The sequence below is a fragment of the Sebastes umbrosus genome, chromosome 2, assembly GCF_015220745.1.
Source record: "Sebastes umbrosus isolate fSebUmb1 chromosome 2, fSebUmb1.pri, whole genome shotgun sequence".
NCBI classification, from domain to species: domain Eukaryota; kingdom Metazoa; phylum Chordata; class Actinopteri; order Perciformes; family Sebastidae; genus Sebastes; species Sebastes umbrosus.
This window is the reverse complement of record NC_051270.1, coordinates 13,774,311-13,798,775: the sequence shown is the minus strand read 5'-3', so window position 1 is coordinate 13,798,775 and position 24,465 is coordinate 13,774,311. Positions and strand designations below refer to the sequence as shown.

General features: G+C 40.8%; 1 protein-coding gene and 1 long non-coding RNA gene across 2 annotated transcripts in view; both read right to left on the bottom strand.

The window, feature by feature from the left end:
- The window catches only part of fam214a (family with sequence similarity 214 member A), a 36,424-nt gene extending 18,963 nt beyond the window's left edge, over positions 1-17,461 (bottom strand). The window contains exon 1 of the mRNA XM_037757696.1: positions 16,244-17,461. Coding sequence (XP_037613624.1) covers positions 16,244-16,274 — 31 coding nt within the window. The 5' untranslated portion in view covers positions 16,275-17,461. The remainder of the gene's footprint in view (positions 1-16,243) is intronic.
- On the bottom strand, positions 9,260-11,698 carry LOC119481276. The gene is made up of 2 exons (XR_005205158.1): positions 9,568-11,698; positions 9,260-9,376 (listed from the first exon to the last, which is right to left on the bottom strand). It is a non-coding gene; the product is annotated as an uncharacterized LOC119481276 (long non-coding RNA).
- Positions 17,462-24,465: the final 7,004 nt, after the last annotated feature.

Sequence of the window (24,465 nt, the reverse complement as noted above, 5' to 3'; positions counted from 1 at the left end):
ACTTCACTCAGGGCGCAACATACCGTTCCTGCTGCTGCTTAGCTTAGCTTATTAGCCAGCAAGCTAGCTGGCGAGCATGGAAAAATATTTGAGTCAGTTCACATCGTCAAGTGACGCTAAACCCAGACTAGCAAAATTGAGAAAATATGACAACAGTTATATCAAGCGACAGCGATGGGAGACCAAAATGTGTCATGTGTGTTCAGGTGCTAGCGAACGAAGCCATGAAGCCAGCCAAGCTAAAGCAACATCTGATTACAAAGCACCCGGAATATCAGTGCAAAACAAAGTGGTGTTAATATGATTCAAATAGAAATGTGTTTCTGTTTATCACTATGAAACTGGACTGGAGTATTTAGGTTGAAAGGTTTTAGAATACAAATAGTTCCAATGGCATCTAAGAGTACAAAAAGTAAGTATTATGCTTAATTGGTGTTACGATTATGAGGGGGTGTTTGGAAAATGTTATCCCATGGCCCCAAAAGGCTTGAGAACCCCTGCTCTATGCAACATCCTTCAACGATTCTGCCATATTTGCATTAGCAGGAATCTCTATTTTCTATTCCCAAGTTGTTCCACAAATGACAAGATTGTGTTCTTCTCTTGAACTGTGCATAAGTAGAGGGAGCAGAAACGGAAACAAATCTAAATTTAAACACCAGTTCTACTTATTATTCTGTTGTGTGGGACTTTGTTGGATGAAAAGAGTCAAACACACTAATGTTCATACTGGTTTGCCATAATTGGAGCACCAGCAAAAGTAACCACAAAATACCAAATGGGGAAGCTGATGCACTGCATAAGGCTGCATAACAGTGTGCCATCATACTTATCGAAATTATCCAGGGCTCACGAAGATTACAGAGGCAGTGTTTTTATTTTCAAACCCTAAGAATAGTGAGACAAAATCAAACACTCAATTTTGAGTGAGAAATTTGAGATTTCATCAAGAATTGTGCAGCCCTAACACACGCACGTTTTCGTACATACACACCGCTGCACTTCTATAATGAATACACAGAGGCAGAATGGGAGATTACACTGACAGTTCTTCCATACCAAATCTCTTTACTGCAGCCCCCGGTAAGATAAATATAGACACAACTTGGTAGCTCTAATTTTCTGTCTCTCTCTCTCTCTCTGATTTCAAAGGGAAGGTTCTTACAATCACTTATTTGATGACTTTGTGATGGTTCTGCCAGCAGCGGCCATGTTCAAAAAAAGGCTAATGTGGTGAATGCCTGAAGTCATACACTTTGGAACGATAAAAATAATTGCAAGACTGTGAGAAAAGTTCCAACAGCCACACGTAACCTGCTTAAATGCTGACACATATGCCAAACTGTGTCTCTTTGATTTCTACGTATGGTACTATAGTTAGTAGGCTAAGCTAACCCGCTTCCCATAGCACAGCACAAATAGCTCATGGATTATTTGAAAATCAAAAAGGAGCTCCCCTAAAATCCACCTGGCTGTGCTTTTGAAGTCTGCCTGATGTCCAGTCCACCATGTAGCTATCCCAAGACTATGAAAGCACATAGCCAGCTTCAAAGTATTCAAATGCACTGGTAGCAAAAGCAGGTGGCAGATTTGAAGTGTCAGCAGCTCTGGCCACTGCTTTTCACCACCATGGGAATTGTTTGCAATGCCGTCTTTTCTGTTTCAGGGCCAGTTCTGCAGTCTGACTATATTTGGAGACCAGCTGGTCTGCATCTCTTTTTTTCCTATACATCTGAAGTATTACAACTGCGTGCTTATATTTTTCTTTAAGTATGTGTTCCTAATCAACTCTCCATTTCTATGAGCACTTCACAACAAGAGTGTGGTTCCAAACATGCTGCATGTCCTGAAATATGCAAGACAATAAAACGTACAGGCCTAAAGAGAGCGAGCGGTCTCACCCTCAGTATGTACTGTATGTATCCTTTCACAACGCATATGAACAATGTGTGCACAATCTGGTATATGTAGAGCAGCAAATCCTATAATGTTCTGAGTATTCATTGACATAAGTTCATCTGCTTTTCAGGGAATGTTGTGCTTACGTAACACTTGGTATTTTGCTAGTTAGCATAACATTTTGTACTTGAGTCATAGCACCCTGAACTGACATCATGTCATGTGGTACATACAGATGCCCACAATACATGAGTGTTTTGAGTGCAAGCAAAGTGTTTTTGCTTTTCGGATTTCATGCTAAAATCTAGTGCACGATCTTCTAGACTGACATGGTGTTTACAACTCAAGTGCAAATTGTGATAGTTCTAAGGTAAGCTGACCACAGCTATTGTCTAGTCTTTTCATGTTCCTCATAGTGGTGTTAAAAGGCAGAGGAAATAAATCAGTCACCATTTTTGGCAGCAGACCAAGGAGGGAGAGGTCTTGCGGTGTCTATTTTTGTAGTCGGCTGTCTGGCAACGGTGTTGTCATGACTTCAAGCATATTGTGTCTTCAACTTCCCATGTCGACAACATGTAGACAGGCCAGCAATGCCCACAGGTTTGGACAACTGAATACATGTTAATTAGGTACAGGCTAGCAGATATATTTTAAGTGGGCAGATGGTCACCAGCTAAAATAAGAAGCCTGATATTATATTTGATCTCAACACCTGAGTTATTTTCAGCAACTATAGACATATTAGGCCATTTCAAAATAAAAAAAATTGAAACTAAGTACGTCTGAGGAAAAACACATTAACCCCCACAAGCTACTGAAAAAGCATGAGAGTTATAGTATACTATCAATATGGCAAAGATTCTGACATAATATTTAGCAAACATGCTGACTACACTGGTAAATCCAAACAAAACATTAGGGGTTGGGAATCGCCAAAGACTCACGATACGATATTATCACGATATTTAAGTCACGATACAATCTTATTTAGCAATATGCTGAATATTACGATAAGATATATTGTGTTATATTGTGATTTACTACCTTTTTTCAGGTGCAAATTATGCAGTTTGTTAACATCTGTTTTGTCTAATAAGATACAGTTCATCTCAGGGTTTTCATTCACGGATCTTGAGGTCAAAGGTCAAGGGACCCCTTTGGAAAATGGCCATGCTAGTTTTTCCTCACCAAAATATTGCGTAACTTTGGAGCATTATTTAACGTTCTTCCCGGCAAGCTAACATGACATGGTTGGTACCACGATTCCTTAGATTTATGATACCAGTATCTTCACTCTAGCTTTAAAACGGAGCCTGTACAACCTCTGAAAGACAGAATATCCGAATAAGCTTGGCCGTCAGATTGTTAAGAGGTTAATAGTTATTAATAGTTAGATAATTAAAGATCGATACTTGACGTCCGTGTAACCATATATTATTGCCACGCAAAATATTGTGATACTATGCTGTATTGATTTTTCCCCCCATCCCTACAAAAAACATCCACTTATTCAACGCACCTATGTGGGTTTTAAATGTTTCAATCTTAATAAATTTCCAGTGAAAGCAGAAACCGCAGTAGGATTTAAGACACAATTAAGTGAGCCCTGTGGCAAAGCACAGCAGCATCACTTGTCCTTTTTAAGTCCCGATATAAAAAGGAGGTGTTGCAGTAAATGAAAGGGGATACGTGGCCTCGGTCATTTCTCTCCCGACTCACTGACCTGGGACTACCGGAGAACAGTGATCAACGATCACAACTGTTGGCCGGGGAAGAAAGGGGGGGGAGAAAAAAGTGTTACTAAGGCAACGGAGACATTGTGTTAAACATTCCCGTCACGGTAATTGAAGAGTGTCTGTCTATAGGAATGAGCTGCACCAATATGCGTCTTTGTATGTGACAGTGAGCTGCAGCTTGACGAGAAAGAGTTTGAAGACAATTAATGCTCCTGTTGTGCTCTGCGAGTGTGACGTGCACTCGGTATACACAGCATAGGACTGTTTTGTGTTAGTCTATTGTACTCTGACTGTCCTTGCATTGTACAATGATACTGCCTGTTGTTTGTCTGTTTATGTGGTCATACTCGCTCTGTGGGTATGTTGAGCTCCATCTGTGTAGGTGTGTAATGTTATTGGAAGTGTGTCTTGAATGTTTTGCGTCACTCTTTTGTTCTCCCTCTCTGTGGCAAAGCAGCGCAGGTTTGCTGCTAAATTACAAGTGTAATAACAGCGTCAGCTGTGTTTCCATTGCGTTTTTTACCAGGTCACTGCCAGCTCACCTTTCCTGTTTTTGTCTGCCTTGTGTTACAACATTAAAAAACAATGGAAGTGATGGCGAAGTCTGCCAAGAAACTGGTGTGTTTTTGCCAGATTTTAAAGAATGGTACGGGTCACTGGTAAAGAATGATTAATATTCAGTTTGAGCTGCTGAAATTTAACATTTGTTTTAAATTACTGCTAAAAAACCCTGTGAATTCTACTTTTAAGTCGACTATCAGCACGTCTCATCGGTAAACGTAGGCCTTTATCTGTCAACACAGAAAGTTTTGTTATGGTCCAATATGATTTAACCTAAGGCGCTGCCTTACTCCAAACTTTTCCAGCTTCCTGCCGCTTAATTAACTCAAACGTTTCTTCAAATCTATGGACTTTGGATCTATGATGTGTGTGTGTGTGTCCCTCTCTCTGCAACACAAAAGGGGCAGATTCACAGCAGACGTAGCAACAAGCCCTGATTGGCTGAGAGGCCTTAGTACAGCTGAGGAGAACCCTTCCTCTGTTTTGTGAACTCAGCTGCTATTATTCTCCCACTGCCAACAAACAAAACACACACACACTCGACCCAGACTGACACACCACCTTGCCCTCTCTCTCACACCCATCATTGTCAGCTGTGAAGAAAGGCTGTTGTTTAGAAGCTGAGCAACTTGCATACTAGTGAAGTCACATGGTAAACAAGCTCTGGGACTCTGGAAAAAACTTTTCATCGTGAGGCAGCACTTAACAGACAAAACTCATCTCAGCTGATGTGGAAAAAATGTAATTTTAAGGCTCGGTCTGACCTAGGACCTGACTTAAGAGAGTAGCTATGTGCTATGTCTATCAATTAGTACTTCTTACGCTTTGACATGTCCTTGTCTCCTTTTTCCATATAATTTTCTGGTAAGTAAAAAGACAAATTCCTGTTATTGTTTTGTACTTGGCTTTCGAGCAAAAACATCTGATGTTTTTTCTAATATAGTTGTATGTAGCATTAGTAGATCATCTATTTTAAATCCACACATACTGCAATAAACTTTTGTTGAGTTCATGCACAGAAATCCCCCTTAAATCATGTGTGCTGTTCAGCTTTCGAACAGTATTAGGTCAGTTCTGTATGATGAAAGCACCAGCAACAATGGCAGCCTATCACCACGGTTAGGTAACCATGGTTGAAGGAGTGCCAGGAGTTCATTGCAGCCACACACAATGCCAGCTGATATCAGTGAGAAGCACACCGGTAATATCAGCTGCTATAGCATTTAAATCAGATGAAAACTTGCATACTCTCTGCCAGCTACTGACCACAACGATGTAAATTAAAATCCCAGACCTGCTGAGACATCCTAGGTAAGGAATGAAATACAGTGTGCTTTCCAGCCAGAAACTGAAGTCCTTGAGTAAGGTACTTAAAGCCCCCATTATTCAAATGAGTTGCTTGGTCGCTGAAAGAGGAAGACTGGTTGCTCTGCTTCAAGGTGTAAATGCATTAGGCTGAGAAAATGTCAAGCGGAGTGAAGCTGAAAAAAATGATATGTGCTGTAAACTTTGAAAAAAAAGAAAAAGACCCATGAATACTCAATGAGGTAGGCATACTTGTGGCTAAAGGGAGCTACAGTGTAAACCATGTGTGACATTGTTCATATCAATTCATCACACCTCTCGCTGCTAATTTGCCTCTCATCTTTCCTGAAATGCCAGAAAGATTCCCTTCAGACGCAGTGACCTAAGGTTTGTTGTGCCCTTTTTGACCTTACTTACTCGCACATGCTGTAGCTAGGCCCCCTAAGCCCCTGTTATTCAGGCAAGAGTGCAAACTCATTGTCTAACACCTGTTATGTAACGTGGAGTGGAGTGAGTACAGCAGCACTGGTCAAGGTGGGCAAAGTGGGAATTACTAAGCCCCAGTAGAGCCAGTCTGTAGAACCAAGTCCTGCTATATCAAGCCATAACAATGTACACTATTAGGTACAAACATTCACATTTTCATTTGATAGAAATGACACATAAAGCAGAGAATGCACATCACAATATTATTTATAAAGTTATTTATAATATTGGCAAGAAGGCGAAAACAATATCAAGTAGAGCTGCAATGATTAATCGATTAGTTGTCAACTATGAAACTATTAAACGCCAATTATTTTGATAATTGGTTTGTATCTTTTTTTAAGACAAAAGAGTAAAAATTCTCTGATTCCAGTTTCTTAAATGTGCATCATTTTCGTAAACTGAATGTCTTTGAGTTGTGGACGAAAGAAGACATTTGAGGACGTCATCATGGGCTTTGGGAAACACTGATCAACATTTTTCACCATTTTATGTCATTTTATAGACCAAATAACTAATCGATTAATTGCGAAAATAATCAACAGATTAATTGGCAGTGAAAATAATCGTTAGGTGCAGCCCTAATATCAAGATTTCTTTATGAAAATGAAAATGTTAAAGATGATAATTTCATCCTTCAAAATAATGTTCTGAAATGTACTACTCATATTTACTCTGTAGGCCACTTAATTCAACTGTGTGCATAGACGGGGTCCCCTTGGCCAATTCCTATCTCCTTAAATGGCAACATCTGACACTAAATCTTTACCATAGCAGTTTAGGTTTCAGCAAGCTGACTGCTGGCATCTCCGCGACACTAGGGCAGTAGGACAAACCAGCTTCTCCCTGTAACCAAAAGCGGCCCTGTACAACATGAATGCACAGGCATTTGACCTCTCCTGTGCTGCCGATGCCAATTTCTAGAAAGGGGAGTACGAATTGAGCAACCCGAGCGGTGTAGCTCCAAGGGCCACATGAAAAGTGTGTCAGTTGTGGCCCAGGCAGATCGAGGTGGTTGGTGACTGGAATTAACCGCTTGGGACAAAGAAGCACAAGGCCAAAGTCTGGACGTGGCTAGGAAAAAAAAACCTCACCTTATTCTTCTACTGAATGATTAATCTGTGCCAAAAGGCCACCAAACAGCTCTTGTTCACCTTCTCTCCTTTTGAATGCTTCTCACGTTTCATTAGTGTATTGTACCCCATGTATTTATCATTCAGAACCTTCTTTGTCAGGACTTGTTCACTCAAAGTTACAACTCATTGACCCCTAAATTTAACAGCATTCATCAACAACATGTTTCCACATCAAAAACAAAAACCTAACCACTGAAAATCAGCTGAGAAAAAAGGGTTAAAAAGAATATTATTAACCCAGTTTAACAGGACAGAGTGACTGTCAGCTGGTTTGTTGTGAGGATGAAGCAATACTGAGGATGATAAGGGGAATCGCCTCACTCAGTAATGAGGCCGGTTGTTGGCCTGAAAGCGATGAGATGAGACAATGGAGAAAAGGAAAGGGGATAGTTGTGATGAGTCTCAAATTAACTTAACCTCCCACTCTTGTTAATAAACTATGTGCTTAACGCCTCCACAATGAGCCCCTGAGGTGCTCTCCGTAAACAGAGGCTGGGAGTTTGTGTATGAGTAACCATGATTCTATTACTTTAAAGGAATAATTCATATTAGAGATAGATTATCGCTCCATGGACATTAATTAGTTGACATTTTCCTTTGACCTCTAGATATGTGAATGAAAATGGGCAGATTCATGCAGTTTGGGGCAAGTCATAGTCAAGTCAGCACACTGACACAGTCAGCTGTTGTTTTCTGTTGGGCTTGAGTTTGCCACATTATGATTTGAGCATAGTTTTTATGCTAAATGCAGTACCTGTGATAGTTTCTGGACAATATTTGTCATTGTTTTGTGTAGTTAATTGATTTCTAATAATAAATATATACATACATTTGCATAAAGCAATCATATTTGTCCACTCCCATGTTGATAAGAGTATTAAATACTTGACAAATCCCCCTTTGAGGTATATTTTGAACAAATAAATGTTTGATTAATTTGCAATTAATCACAATTAACTATGGACAACCACGGGATTAATCACGATTAAATACTTTAATCGCTTGACAGCCCTAATTATGATCTTTTAGTGCTAGACCACAAGGGCACATTGTCAGCATGGAAACACATAACGCGATGAGGTTTGTGTTGTGTGTTGGCCTGGTGTGTGAACCTGATTTTAAGTGCTGGCTTGCATAAAGCTCTTTGCAACCAAAGACGTCTGGTGTCTGGTGACACACCTTAAAAGCTGAAAAGGAGTCGACCCTCTTCAGAGTCAATCTAGACTGTCTGTCACTATCAACATTAACCAGCTGTAGGAAATCAGTGACTGACAAGGCACTAGTTTCTTTATTTCCTCATTAATTTAAAAGGAATTTTGTTGCCGTTGTGCTCCATGAACGCTACTGAGAGCTAATGTTTTAATGTCTTCGTCCAACAATCGATATAAGTATACTAATAAATCTGTCAGGCCCTACCATCACCTATTTCATTCTTGTGTTTTAGACAGTAAGTCAACTGAGCTCTATTTCTGTCAATATGTTTTTTGTCAAGATATTATCAGCAGCAGATAGAGGTGCTGGAGGTGTTGAGTGCTGAGGTGTTACAGTAGCTGAAGTCTATGCGACGTGACTCAGAGAACAGGAGAGGAAAAAGAGAGGAGGGGAAAGGAGGATAGGATGAGTAAAAGAAGACCAGTGGAGCGAGGAGCAGGGAAGGTGATTCTATAGAAATAGGAGTAGAATGGACATTCCCATTCAAATCAACGTAGTAAAATAGTCAGAGAGTGGTGGCCATTTTTATGTGTACCGTTGCCATTGCGACTGTTGTAGCGGGCTAACTTCTGTATTTACTAAACCCTGACTTACGACAAGTTGCGGACTCACTGAGGTGAGGTTTTGCAGTAACAACTAAAATGAGCAGTGGAGTAGTAATGTTACGAAGCATAAAAAGCTAGCTAGCTAACTAGCGGAAAGCTGGTTAGTTAGCTAGCTTGCTAAGGGGCCGTACACATACCGCGTATTTTGTGTGCTCAAATCCATTGTTGTCAATGTAGACACGCGGCAGGCACCCTCAAACGCAAGAGCGACGGCTGCGCCCCGAGATAAAAATAGTTCAACTTTCAGAACGCTGCAGCGCGCACTTAATATCATGTGACGAGAAACAACCAATCACAGCCGGCAGTTATCTATTCTTACTTTCGTAAATATCAGTCTACGGTAAATATATGGAGGAGAAGTTAATAATTTTAGTGCAGGGCTACCCAGAGCCTTATGATCTGTCCCACAGACTATTTTACTTGCGTCACCCTTTCCCTCCGAGGACGTCGCAACATCTGATTGAAAGCGTGAGCCAAATTGACACAGACAAATCGAGGGTAAAGCTACTGTGAGGGATTTGTGGTGCTGGAAATGCATTTATCTTTATTTTCACTTTGTATAGGTTAGTGAGTGAGGCTTCCTGCTAAATTACTGCAACTTCATCATCGTCGTCATCATCGCAGCACGCAGGTTTTGGTTGCTTAGTAAGCACATTGGATTCCACGCATTTTTAGACGTGGCATGTGTACGGCCCATAATTTCGCCATGCTTTAAAGCTATATTGGTTTCAGAAAGTGAGCCGAACAGCTGGCTGGTGGACAGCGGCAGTGCTGGGTCTACGGCCCCTCCGTTTCACTCCCCACCGCTCCAGAGAAGCTACCTAGCTAACTAGCCAGCCATCAGTCTCTAGGAGCTGCGTCCGCTTTCTTCCCGGCGAGCTGCGACCACACTGTCTGACATGTGTTGTCACCATAACAACTATCAACATTTTCTTTTGTACTACTCAAATGACCACGGAAAACAGTTCAATATCCATTCTACTCCTGTTTTATTTCTATGGTTGATTCACTACAAGGTCGGAGAGAAAATAAATTGCCGGTACAAGGTCTCCCCTCCTTACAAATCGTGCAGAATAACAATAATCACACATCCCCCGACATACTCCTGTGTACATACTGCTGAAAGTAACAAGAAGCTGTCATTTTGGTTTCTCAGTTATAAAAATATCAGGCATGGTGGAAGGGAGCATGACAAAGACATACTCCAAACCTTCGTGCCAGGCATGAGTGTGTTTTTTTAGGATGTGGTTTCTGAGCAAGGCGAGCTCATCCACAGAATTTGCACTAATCTACTTATGGTATGTTAAATCAGGGATTAATACTAGAGTAAAAGGAAGGATGCACTATGGAGGACACAAGGAAATAATAGCCCATGGAGATGAAATCCCTATACTACAAGTTAGTACTTATAGCTTACACCCAAAGAAGAAGAAGAGGCACGAATGCATATCCGCAGACAAACAAAATATGCCAAAGACAGACAGAAATGAAGAATATACAGAGAGAGACATAGACATCGTCCCCACCACAACACCACCCCTACCAGGAGAGAACCAACAGGTCCAGATGGCTCTTCCTGTTCCTGCAGAGCTGGCTGCTGGTTGGCTACGAGGAGCCACGGGGGCGGGAGGATGTGACGAACGCACCAGCGATGACATCACTTGCTCAGTGGCACCCTGGCAGCATGAAATGCGACCCATGCTGCTACTTTCAGCTTTAGCCAGTCCAAGTCTGGATGGTGTATTTTAGTGTGTCCGTACAGCTTGTTAACACTGAGCCTCAATGCAGAGTAGCTGCACTAAATATGTACACCTGTGTTTATGTCAGTGTGCGTGTGGATACAGCTCACTGTGTGACTTTAAGTATTAAGCCCGTAGAGGGTTACAGTGCACTTGTGTGCTAAATGTTCCAGCATTATGTAAGAGCATTGCTGGACTGGGAGCACTGGGCGTCCAATCACACATAACGGCTAGGCAAGGCTGGGCTACTTACAGTCAAACCTGTCACAACAGCATTGATTTAGGCTGATTACTCCGGGTGCCAGGATAGTAATTCACAGCTGAATGCCTACCCAGTATTGGTATTCATTGCAAAAGGCAGCTCTGAATCTCGGCGTACAATGGGGAGTCCAATATCCATGTTCAGAGCAGCTGGGTCAGCAAATGACCGTGGTGTTGTATTGAAAAAGCAATATGGAGAAACACTTATGTTGACTTAAACTAGTTGATGAAATGAATATGTAATGTAAGATTGTGTATGCCTAAATAGGAATATCTTTAGGGGAGGAAAAAAAAAATCTGACCTTTTAAATACATCAAATACAAAGTTATGGTTTATCTGTTTCTGTCATCTTATGTTTAATTTTCTAATTGTCATACATGTAATAAGTAATGACAAATGACAGGATGTGTTTTGATCAAGAAAGGGGGAAAAAATATATACCGATACAGACGAACTCCAACTGTGTCAAGAGGAGTAAAACAGAGGAAAGCACTTGTTCTGGCTGCCTCCTCCTGCTACGGGGTAAATCACTGCAGAGGAGGAGGCAAAGACAACACCGGAGTAGACAGGTGCTGCATGGGACAACTGTGTAATTCTCTCTGGATTATCTGGGTCTCTTGTCAGTGAGAGTGTATATACTCTGATTCGCTGGCATGTGGCTGGGAAAGGTTTCGAAAGGGTCGGAACATTCCCAGGAAATTTTCAAGGGAATTTAAGCTTGGGAATTTTGGAATTTTTGCACAACTTCAATTTAAAAAGCGTACTTTTCCATGAATTTATTTTGGGGGGAGGGGATACACAGAAAAAAAAAAAAAAATAGGTCTTATGGTATGTTTTGGTTAAAAGTATGCCCATTTAATTGAATTGTAACCATGCACTGCATTCAGCAGCACACTTTCCAATCGCATGTGCAGCCCACACTACTGCCAACACTACTGCACTGTATGAGCCAAGAGACTACATGCTTTCATGTTTTGATTAGGCTATATTACTGGAGTGAATATATTTTTAAAATTGTATATTTCAGTTAACCAGCAGATTATAAATTAATGGATCAGATCTGCTTATGATATGGTAAATGGTTTGTTTCGATCTGCATATGTCATGGTAAATACAGCCTTAGATAACCCCTATATTTCCTATATTTTTATTCCAGTTAATTCCAATAAATTCCTGTTAAATCCCATGGAAAGTGAATATTCCCAGTGTTTTGCAAGCCTAGGCTGGGACATCTCAGGACAGCTGTAATCTGGCTGAGTGCACAGCAGAAGGCAGGCCGTGGAGTACGTTGGGCGAGGGGGGGTTAGGGGGGCGGACTTGTATTCAACTCCTCCTTAAAGGACTAATGACTTTAAACAGGAAGCACCACCATACAAAAACACAAATACAGAGAGCAGGAACACAGCGCTGAGGCTTGCCAGCTGACTGAGTCTCTCCAATATGACTAGCTCTGAGGTCATCTCTCTGTATACTGTTTAATGTGTGTGTGGAACAGAGAGAGGAGGAGAGCTGTGGTTGAGGGCATAAAGGAGGAAGCACCCAGTCACGATTCTTAGCTCTTTGCTCATACATTGCACCGTATTACCTCACATCACCATCATTCAAAGTCTTTTTTATTTGTAATGTCTCTTCAGTGATTTGGTTGTGAAGGAGACCACAGTTGAGTATAAACAGCCTATTTTTATGGTGTAGATTCCAGTGTGGTATCTGAACCAAACTTTGCTCTTCTACATGTGGAGATGGAAACACACTAAAACAAAATTACGTCTTTAAGGACACAAATAAAACACAGCGTTACCACACTTCAGCCAAAACAGTTTGAAACCCGATATGACGAGCTATGTTTTCCCTGACTGGTGTAACAGGTCCAGGGTTTTCCATAGCTGCTCTTTATGGGACCTGTAAAAGCTGTCAGCGGAGCCACATGGTTCAACGGTAGGTACGGTGCTTATTAGGGCCAATAGCGATCGGTTTGGGTACTCTCTGCTTACACTCACTCTCTCCTCACACCCGCACACACTCACGCACACACGCCATCCTGACTCACAGCTCAACTCACAGAAAAACAAGGGGGTCAGATGACTCTGGTTAGGCCCCTGAGCAGAACACAAGTGTTCCTTTTATACCTTTACAACAAAAAGCGCGGCTCACAAAGAGATGCTGCATGAACATGGAGAAAACTGCTCATCTGAAGTCTTTGTTTTCATCAGGAGCTGAGATCTTACAAGACCTAGACTGATACTGCTTTGTTCTTTGGATACTAATTCTGATTCAGGGTTCCCATCTGATACCAGTGCTTCTTTTTGTTTTCCAATTTGGAATGTTCTTCCATGTCTAAGATAATATAAGGCTGTAACTAGACAGCACTACTTGAGTGTATCTGGGGACATTCACAAACATTATTACACATCGGACTCAAACAACTGCATCGAATATCGAAGACAATGGGGTCGCTTTATCTATGTTTATATACATTACATACTGGAGTTTTAATTCCTGTTTAAGTTTTGACCAATATGTTGCTGCATTAAAAAGGTTTACACCTGAATTGTAATTCCTGTTATTAATGTTGAAGATTTTTCACACAGAAGGCTCTTCCCCTTTTTACATCCTCATCTCATCTGATCATTCCAGTACACGGATATTTTCACAGTGACATTGCCATCTGGAATGAAGCTAAGTGGTGAAGGAGACTGGTGTGAAAATTGTCGGCAAACGTCGCTTTATTTCATGCACGTACCATAACAACGGCTTGTATATCCGCAGTCCTCGATCTTCCGGTTTCCCTTTTTGAATGATGAATACAGACTACCGCGATCTGCTGGTGTGGAGAGTTATTTCATCTCACGCAGGCGCAGAACGTCCGTGCTAACTGGCCGTCGGCTGTAGTCTTTGTGTCGTGTTCGAGTGCAACTGGTTGGCCAAAACAAAGGCAACGTGAGGCGACACACCAGGCGGCCTTCATCGCCGCTACTTCTCTGATGTCGGGTTGGTGTGTCTGGGGCTTTACACATAAAAGAATGATCCTAGTCACTTCCATCGTTAGCTTATTAATTAAACACTGGTATCGGATTGGTACTCGGTATCGGGACTGAAAAAGTCAGATCGGTGCATCCCTATCTAGAAGCTTTATAAAATTGTGCTACAGCAGTGACTAAGAAACTTAATTTGGGGTGGTCACATCAGCCTGATATGACATCTGTTTATTAAGGTCAACATCAGCACAAATTCAATATTGAGCATCAGCAGATCCCATAGTCCCTTTCTCAAGGTGCTAAAGGTGGAGCAAGATCCAAGTTATGCCAGGAGGGTACAGCCTGAATCTATCACCTCATCACCCATTCAAAGCCTTGGCTTGACTTTCACACCCACCTGATCAGGAGGTCACAGCTCATGATGCAGGAGTTTTAGTGTTAGAAACACATGTCTGGACATGTTAGAAACACATGTCTGGACATGTTCAGCTCTCCCCTTCCAACTTAATATAGCTAGGCTCTCCTAGGGAACCCTCAATCCAGCATCATCTGCGCTAAGCTTGACTTTGCTGTGGTCCAGGCTGCTAAGTAAACAGCCTCTCTCACCACTGCTGCAGTCCCTTTCTCTGAGAGGCAAAAGAAGAACGGCGTGTGGGCTATAAGCAGCCTGGTATCTCCGCCACAGGAACGGTACAGCATGTGCAAAATAACAATAGCCCCATCGTGTCTGCCAGTCAAACTGGGTGGGAGCTACTGATGTGGAGCAGCTTCTACAGTCGCAGCAAGCTTTCATAATTAGAACATGACAGTGAGTGAGCCAACCTGACATGGTGACAACCCATGAAGGGTGAAGAACAGGCTCGCTGTAGTACTGTGCCTCAGGCATACAGCTTGCAGACAGTCTTATGTGCTGATATAAAGCAGAGTATTTGGTTGTAAAATCATCTCAATAACCAACCAATACTACAACATAAAACCAAAGTGCTCCTGTTCACAGTTGACCCAGCATGCCGTGCTGCATTATTAGGCTATAATTACACTGTACACAGTCAGTGTGCCCTTTACGCAGGCCAGCCACATCACACAGATGTCTGGGTCAGTGCTTCTATATAAAGGCCTAGGTTCCTACAGTCAAGACGAGGCGAGGCTAGGGTTAAAAGTCTAGGCCCATATAGGGCGCATGTTTACTGTGTGTTGTGGAGTCCCATTACCAGCATATTGTGCTCCAAGGAAGATCCCACTCAGGCCAGTCAGCAGCCCGACTGCAGTTTCATAACCTATGCAGAAACACAGACTATCCCTGATTGACTGCAGCTAATCTCGTCATGACTGAGGACAGCGGTCCTTCACCGCTTCCAAGTATGGTGCTATTGTGTTGTTGACAACAGATCAAGTCAGCTGTCACCCTGGATAACAAATAGCCATGTAAAAAATCAATGATTTAGCTCATATAATGAAGGGGGCTTACACAACACCTTTATGTGAATCGTGTCAGGGACACAGATTAAAAGGCACCAAGCCTGAAATAACCCTTTTTTTTTTACAAATTAGTGCAATGACAAAAAAATTGCATAATCACGTTGAAACAAACAAGGGTGTCCCCTCTGTCCCTGTTTTACCTTCGCTGCTTCCAGGTATGGTGCTATTGTGTTGTTGACAACAGATCAAGTCAGCTGTCACCCTGGATCACAAATAGCCATGTAAAAAATCAATGATTTAGCTCATACAATGAAGGGGGCTTACACAACACCTTTATGTGAATCGTGTCAGATTAAAAGGCACCGAGTCTGAAATAACCCTTTTTTTTTTTACAAATTAGAGCAATGATAAAAAATTTGCGTAATCACGTTGAAACAAACAAGGGTGTCCCCCTCTGTCCCTGTTTTACCTCTTGCTGCAGACAGCGACATGTAAACAGGTTGCAGAGCATAAGGCAGGAGCCTGATTTCCACAACAGAGGTGGGTTGTCAGGAACATTTTTTTTGCAGCAGGAAGACTGTCAAAACGAGAGCTGCTGTGGAAAAAAAAGGGGAACAGCATTTTTTGGCATGAGGATCTTGCAGGTTATATAGCTATAATGTTGATGCGGATGAAATGAGGAGGAGGGAGAGGAAGAAACATTCCCAAAACTAGAGCAGTGAATGTGTGTACATGTCCTCATTGACTCGGGTCAGGCTTTGTTAATTCACATAACCAGGATGACCAGCTGTTACATAACTCCCCTGGCCTGATTCTTCTCTCTCAGGGGGAATGGGTACAGTCCAGTCCACTAAAACTGCAAAATTAAGGAAATGCACAATGTGTGTTTTTGTTAGTGCTCCACATACCTCGCTCCGACTTCATGTTGTCCAGTGTCATCAGGTTGCCTTCAGGGGTCTCTTGCAGCAGGGTCTTCTTTTCTATCACACACACAGCCTCCTGTGACTGCTGTATTAGTAAAGCAATAATAATATCAGCTTTGGTAGCCTTGTTGTGTTGGTGCCAGCCAGCTGCCCCCCTTATCCAACAACAAAGCGTTGCTTTGTTAGCATGCTACTGTACGCTTCCATCTAGTCGCACTGTGTTGTCCACACAAAGACACAGCTGAGAAGAGCCACAGTTAGCGTTACAGGAGATGTCAACGTGCTAGTAACTAGTTTATTTAACTAGCAAGCTGGCTACTCGTCTCAAATGCCACCACCTGAACCATAGTTACGTCGCGGTGCATGTCGGTGTCCTCTTCTCTCTCCTGTAACATTGGCTCCCTCGCAACGGTTGCTAACTCAGCAGCTAGGTAGCAAACTTAACCGTCACTTAACCGTCACTCAACCGTCACTGTTTGGTTATTTAATGGTGACGACGACCTCCCCAAAACATCCCCAACCCCCAATATATATATACTTAGCGCAGGTAGCCACAGCTCAAACGGATATGGTCCACTTTCTACCCATCCATATCCATCCATTTAACGTTAGAAAAACACGCCACCTGTGCTGACTTTCCTTAGCGACCTTTCCAACTTTTTTCAAACCCGACAACAAATAGCCAGACTTAACGGTTAACGTCCGCGTCGTCGTAGCAACGGGGGCAACGGTTGACTCAATGTTCTCAACGGCCCGTTTTGACTGCTTGAAACTAGAAGACTAGGTCGAGATGAAAGGGAACAGTGAATCCTCTCCTTTTAGTCGTGATGCTTACAGTCTGCTGCCTCCCCTCCTCCTCCTCCTCCTCAGCTCACTTCCCTCCCCTCCACGGCTGCTTGTCAAAACAGATCAGTGCAGCTCTCCAGTCACGTGTCCCAACAACAGCCCCAGTCGTCACTTCCCTCTCTCTCTCTCTATCTGTGTGTGTGTGTGTGTCACCACCATAGATGTATTAACCACCACACAGCCTTGCATGAACTCTCGCAGCCATAGCAACCGCAAAAAAGTTAGAAGGTTCGAACGGGACAAACACAAGAGATGATGGAACACTCTGTCTGGACGCTGATTGGTCAGTGGGATTCGTTGGAGCGTTCACGTGCACACATGAGGGTTCGATTTTTGTGAACATTCTGTTCTGTCTTTGCTGGGCGCTGTATGTATGGAGCCAAACATCCTGTGTGTGTTTAAAGGTAATGCTGTTGTTGTTGTAGTTCAAAGTCTTGACTGACTAATAAGAGAGACAATAAAGCCAAGAGAAGTTCCTGGCAAATGTATTATTAGATATTAACTTTTGATTCTTTCTGACTTCTAAAATTAAGGGATGTTTTTGCTTGTGTTTATCATGGGGATAAATGCCCTATATGTGTCCTTTGTTATGTTGTTAAACAATAAAGAGCTACATTTTGTAATTTTCAATAATAATAATAATAATAATAATAAATAATAATACATTTTATTTGTCTAACACCTTTCCAAACATAGTTACAAAGTGCTTTACATAAGTTAAAATAGTGCAAACATCAAGATAAAAACAGAATAAAAACATAGGCTAAAATAAAATGTAAAATATAAGACTTGTGTACAAAAAGTCAACGATAATGCAATATAAATAAGGGATTGCCATAAAAAGGCCTTCCTGTAAAGGTAGGTTTTGAGGCGTGATTTAAAAGAAGAAACAGAGTTTACTAAACTGAGTTCCTCCGGAAGGGAGTCATATTACAGTTTCTCTCATTCGCTTTGGCTAAATTCTCGAATTCTCAATTTTTTTTTTTTTAAAACAATAAGTTTCAAATCTCTGAAAGGGAATGTGTTGTTCACAACAGATTAGAATTTCTCATTCATTCAAGCAAATTGCAGGTGTTTTGGCACATGCGTGCAAAAGAGTCAGTACAACTGTCTATAATTTTCACAATAAACACCTGCACATGTCTTGCTGCTCAAAACTGATGAGTTGACTCAGTGAAATTGTCGTTGTGTTCAGTTCAGTTCAGTTCAGTTCAGACAACTTTATTTATCCCCAAGGGGGCAATTCATTTGTAGCATTCCCAGTCCATGCATCCATACATACATACTGTACATACAACAGACAACCAATAATAAGTTAAGTCAAAGGAAACATATTAAAGACATGGGGCAGTTGGAGGGACAAGTTACAATAAGAACCATATAAATACATAGGATTATAGCAATAAAAGCCCCCCAAAAAAGAAACAATAAATAAGAACAACATATCTTAAAATGTCACAACTTCTACACATTCTTTCATCGTTTGAGCCATCACAGGCAAAATTATCCATTTAATTATAGAAATCTGTCAGACACACATGATTATTCCATAAATATCTATGAGTAGCAGGTACAATTTGTTGTTCTTGAACTGAACTACCGCAAGTTTTTTAATTGTTGCAGGGATGTTGTTGTTTTTTGGCGTGGATGTCATTATGTGGCAAATCTTCTGTTCACTGTATTTGACTTTACATGAAAGATCAAAGGTGAATTTTCTGTTTACAGTACATGTAACACTTTGCTACACAAATAAATGTGTTGTATACATACAAATGTGCATATCCTTTTTCTGTGCAGCTACTACAGCATTGACTTTTCCCAGTAAACTTTGACCTGTTGTTGAAATGGGAATCGAACCAGCTCAGTGTGATACACAACAACCTTCAGGTAGACAAAACTGACATTCTGGTATAGTACAGTAAACAATCAGTGTCAATAAAAAAGTAGAATAAAACTGAGATTAGTATATAAGAAATCTTTCCAGGGTTGTCTGCTGTGGTGAAAAAAATGTCTTTTGACGTTTTTGAAACATTTTGAGTAAAGTGAGACAAAACATCTTTTCATTTTGATGGCATTGGTCAATTTACTGACACAATAACTCGATTTTGTAGCATGAATGAAGTGTTTTGGTTTAGCTACTACCTTTTGCAGACATACAATAGGGTTGTGATGTCCAATGAAACAGTTGTAACAGTTGCACTTACAGTTTAGAGAAAGTTAAGACTGTTTCGAAAAAATGAGCCAAAGCGAATGAGGAAAAACTATACACAGAAAAAGCTATGGGTTGATAGATAGATAGATAGATAGATAGATAGATAGATAAATAGATTGCCTGTATTGATCCCCAGAGGGAAATTGCAGTGTTACAGCAGCAATTTACATAGATCACAAAAAAAAACGTGCATCACTCATACAAAAAGAAACAAGTACGAAAAACACTGTATTTACAAATCTCTATCTAATTGTACATACCAACTACTACTTCAAACTAGATAAAATAATTAAAAAAATACAATAAAATAGAATTAAAGATATATCTCTAGTAAAACATGAGTTGTGCAATTGAAGTAAAATGTGCCTTGTAAGTTACAACCAAAAGTTACAAATGGTCCATTGTCATTTTGGTACAGATAAAAAAAGAACAGAGGGAGAGCTCTTTGTTTTTATCTTTTCTCTGCTAAAACCTCTTGGAACAAAGGCAAAGGCCAAAGTGAGGACAGGAGAATCTGTTTCACAAATCTGTTTGGCAGCTGCAGTTGCACTTTGTGTGTTTTTCTACTAGTATTATTATACTATCTTGGATAGACTACTAGGAAAAAAAAGGTCACAGGCGTCAACATTTAAAGATAATAATAAGTAGTGGCTTCCAGAATATATGCTGTGAGTCTATTGGGTTATAAATTGATTGAGTTGTCCTTTGTTTCTGACCCTAGAGACAAGTGACCCAGAGAATGCATAAGGTCACAGAGTCCACAATAACACTGCAAACATCTACCAGTTGATGATGGGCATATTTCTGGCAAGGGGAGCAAAGTTTACGAAGTTAGTCTACTGTCACTCATTCACACCAAAATTAGGTTTAAGTGGAAAAACCACCTGTTGTGATGAGTCAAACGAAGCCTTATCTGCTAGTCTGTGATTCTGCGCATGACAAAACCAACTCCCATAAGAAACCAGGTGGTGTTCTATCACAGTTTTATCTTAGAAACAGCTGGGTAAGGGCTAATCGGGTGGTTGTTGGTGGCGGCCAAGGGTTAAAGATACTGTGACAGAGCCTTTGTTCAGTTGTTGTCAAAGGGCTCAAAACTTTCTGAATGGTTAACAACAATACTGACAGTAGACCAACATGACATGCCAGTAATAAGCCTATATAGCTACACTGTTAAAGGGGAATTCTATGATACAACTTCTTTCACATATACTTTTATATAAAATTGTGTTGAGAGATATTGTGCAGTGAATGCAGACCTCTGTGGTTGAAATGCCTCACAAACCGAGACAGAATTTGTCATCGCTGACTTTCAATCCAATTTTAAAAATGACACGCTTGGCGTGTAGCCGCTTTATGAAGATCAGCCACTTTGAGTTTGCACTTGCGCCGAAACTGTAATTTGGTTCCGTTTAATTGTAGTTCTGCAACTAGCCAGTCACAGCCCAACCTATAAACAAAGAGGTGTGTTATTTTTAAAAGTGTGTGAAGGGAAAGCTGACGCTGTGGTTTGCATGAGCTGCAAAGGCCTGCAACACAGTTATGGGTTTTATGATGTCATCTAGAGATAAATCCGGAAGCTAACAGTAGCAACTCTTAGAAAGCTGTGACAACACCCTGGCTGATTTTAAAGAGATATGAGGACATTTAATTCACCACTGGAAGATCTGTGTTCATGTAAAGCTCATTTGGATTTAATATCTGCATCCATAGTGCACATTGTTCAGTGTAATTGGAATATCATTACAAGTATTGATGCTCTGATTTGTTAGTGTGAATGTTGGTATAAATGCAAACAAAGAAGTTCTTGTGTTTGAAAAAAAATAATCCATGTCATAGCTCCATCTAGTGGCAGCTTACAAGTAATGCAGCAAATAAAAATAAATATACTACTTGTATTAGTTAGAATATCTGTCTACCTAAAGTAGATAGATGGGGTAAAAATGAGAAATGAGAAGAGGAAAAGAAGAGGGCAGAGGAAGGGCAACTCCAACAACTCCAGGGACTGAAAGACAAATGTTGTATGAATAAGAGTGCACCTGAGGTGAAAGAGCGCAGACATGTTGCCAGGTGCTGGGACTCCCTCGGGTCACCGCCTTGTGACTCCTCAATCTTAATTGAAGGCAAGAACACTCATAAATAAGAGAACGTCCTTCATCCACGTGTCACACTGCAGTGCCTTCATTCAGTACACTTTGACCTACTTAAAGAGCTGTAAAGCCTCTATACACACTCAACCGTATACACACATACACGTATGCTCACAAATACACACAGAGTAGTTTATTGATTTGTAGCAGGTAACAAAAGTAAGGTGGATGACTGACATGATTTTATATCACGGTCTTGTAAAGTCAGAATCATATTTTTCTTCAGACAATATTCACCAGGCTCCTCAAACACAGTTTAGCTGACATATCTTACCTTGTTCATCTGATATCATTGCATCCTAAATGAAAAGTATTTCCAAGCATCGGTCTTGTTTGGCTTCTTTGACAAGTTCAACAAAGTTCTGGTCCAACCATCGGCCCACATAGCGGCCAGATCTGCAGTCCAGGGACTCGGTTTGATGGGGATCAATGATTTACCACTGACTCAGTGTTTAACTAACTCAGTGACTTGGCACTTGACCATCAATCATTTCAATTCAACTTCCTATGTTTGGAAATGTTGCCTGATGTCAAACAGTTTCACTAATATATTTGTGCTCCCCCTATTTACATGCAAATTGAATCGGTGTAATCAGAGTACAACATATCACATTTCGGTGATGGATTACTAAAACATGGATTTGTGGGGTTTAGCACCACAAACAGAAGAAACACATTGAAAAATCAATTTACTTTATATTTATTGTTGTGTTGCTGAGTTCAATCAATGAGATGATTTATGGATGGAAGTGTGGATGTCTCCGCTCGGCTTGATTCATTCATTCATTCATTCAACTGAATGGGAAATATATTCAAGCTAAAATGTTGATTCAGATGGCTTTGCTGATGTCATGACGTATTTAAAGGGCAACGCCACCTTATTTTTCTACCATTCTGAATGGCTTCTGTCTATAGAGTGCTCCAGGGATGACGTACTGTATTTCTGGAGACCAATCAGGAAGTTAGCATCACCTTGGGTTCCCTCGACAAAAAGCCATTAGGATTTCTCCATTGCGTTTTGGATTATTGCAGAAAATAAGCTATGTGGCGAACACACGCTGAGTTAAAGGGGAACTACGCCCATTTTCAAAGTTCATACATGTTATTCCTATGGTCTAAGACAGTCCAAAAAGTATCAGTAAACATGAACAACTCTCTCCCAAATCCAAAAACTAGAGTGCAATAAGTCAAACTTGTGATGTCATTGGGTATGAAGTGTGGAGCTGCTCCAAAGACAATGAATTGGGAGAGATGTTATAGATGACACTGAGAGCACCCAGGAGAATGTTCTGAGTGTATGGGAACATTTTCTGTTTCACAACTGACAACATTACAGTAGAATAAAGCTCATTTGGGTAAAAAAGAAAACAAAATTCATTCTGTGGTACCATAAAATCAGTCTCCCATTCATTGTATATACGCTGTATGACATCACAAGTTTGAGACTTACTTTTCTGGTTTCTGGGTTTGAGAGAGAGCAGCTCATGTTCATAAATATTGACTGAACTTTCCTAGGCCATGGCATAACATATTGTAATTCTTAATTTAGGTAGTGTTCCCCTTTTACAGCTCTGTAAAAACCTATTTTTGCAGGTTGAGTCATATTTTGAATAAATAAGCCTTTGTTGTGGGACTGTGGTCCATTGCAAAAATATAAACCTACCATTTGAATACAATTAACCCCTCTCCACATTTTATTTTACCTTTACAAGATACTGTGTTTTTTTTAAAATTATGGATTGGTTTAGGCAGCTAAATATAATGTATGTATAGAAGTAAAGCCATGTGACGAGAATACATTGAATCAAGATTTTTTTAAGGAACACAAGTGCGTTATATTTTGCCCCCCGGTGCAAATGAACCTTCTAACCCCGACAGCATGTAAGACCTAAACTATCCACTGATCTTCTGAAGCTACTTGTCATGCAGGTTCAACTCCAGGACCGACTCATATGCCTGCTTGTCTTGTCCTCTACTTCCTTATCTGATTTGATGTTTTATTGATTCAATTTGTCTGTCTGAGCAAAAAAAAAAGACAAAACACAACAAAAATTAAATAATAAGAACAAGAGCCAGGATTCCGAAGCTGGAAATACCAACAGTTTATTTTTTCTACTTTTTTGTGACTACAGAAATGTTGAAACATTTTGAACACTGAAAAAAGCTGGATGACATCATCACTTGCTTCTCAATTTTCTTTCTTTTCTTTTTTTTTCATTTGCTTAGCAATCACAACAGATGATATTGCACGGCACTGAGAAAGCAGTAGCAAAGCCTGGGAAACAGCAATGACAAATCAAGTCATGAGACATGGAGTTATACATCTGAGAGTAACACTGACAGTGTTGCCTCTCTGGCACACACACACACGCTCACACACACCCAGGCACTCACACACGCACACACACACACACACACATACCGAAAACTGAAGAAGCATTGTGAGTTGAGAAGGAGGTCAAAAGAAAGAGATCAAGGTTGACAAGAGCACAAGGCTGACGAGAGCAATGAGATTTTATTTTGAAATGCGAGTGCAAGATGAACTACTACTGAAATCTACTCCTAAATGTCTATGACAACAAATATGCTTGTTTATCAAAACCCTTCAAGCATCTTTGTGTATGAATAGCTGGAGGACACCCCTCTGCGGGTGAGAAACTAGTTCCCCAGCGTAAGAGATCCAGATGATTGTCTTAGGCGCCGCAGTATTGTTATGAGACTTGTAGCCAAGCTACCCATCATATGGGAACTCCTTATGGACAAAATAAATAAAACGGGGGGAAAAAATAGATCCACGCTGCATCATCCATTCCCTCTTCAACACAGGCCTTTGTAACTGTTATGTAAGCACCTGTGCTGAAAAGCATCCACATTCTCCAAGTGACATAATGACTGCATAGCATGCTGTGATACTGTGCTGTCTGCATGACAGAGAGGAAGCAGCACTAACAGTAAGGCCTCTGACAACCCAGCTGATTAGATTTGGTATCAGGCCATTAAAT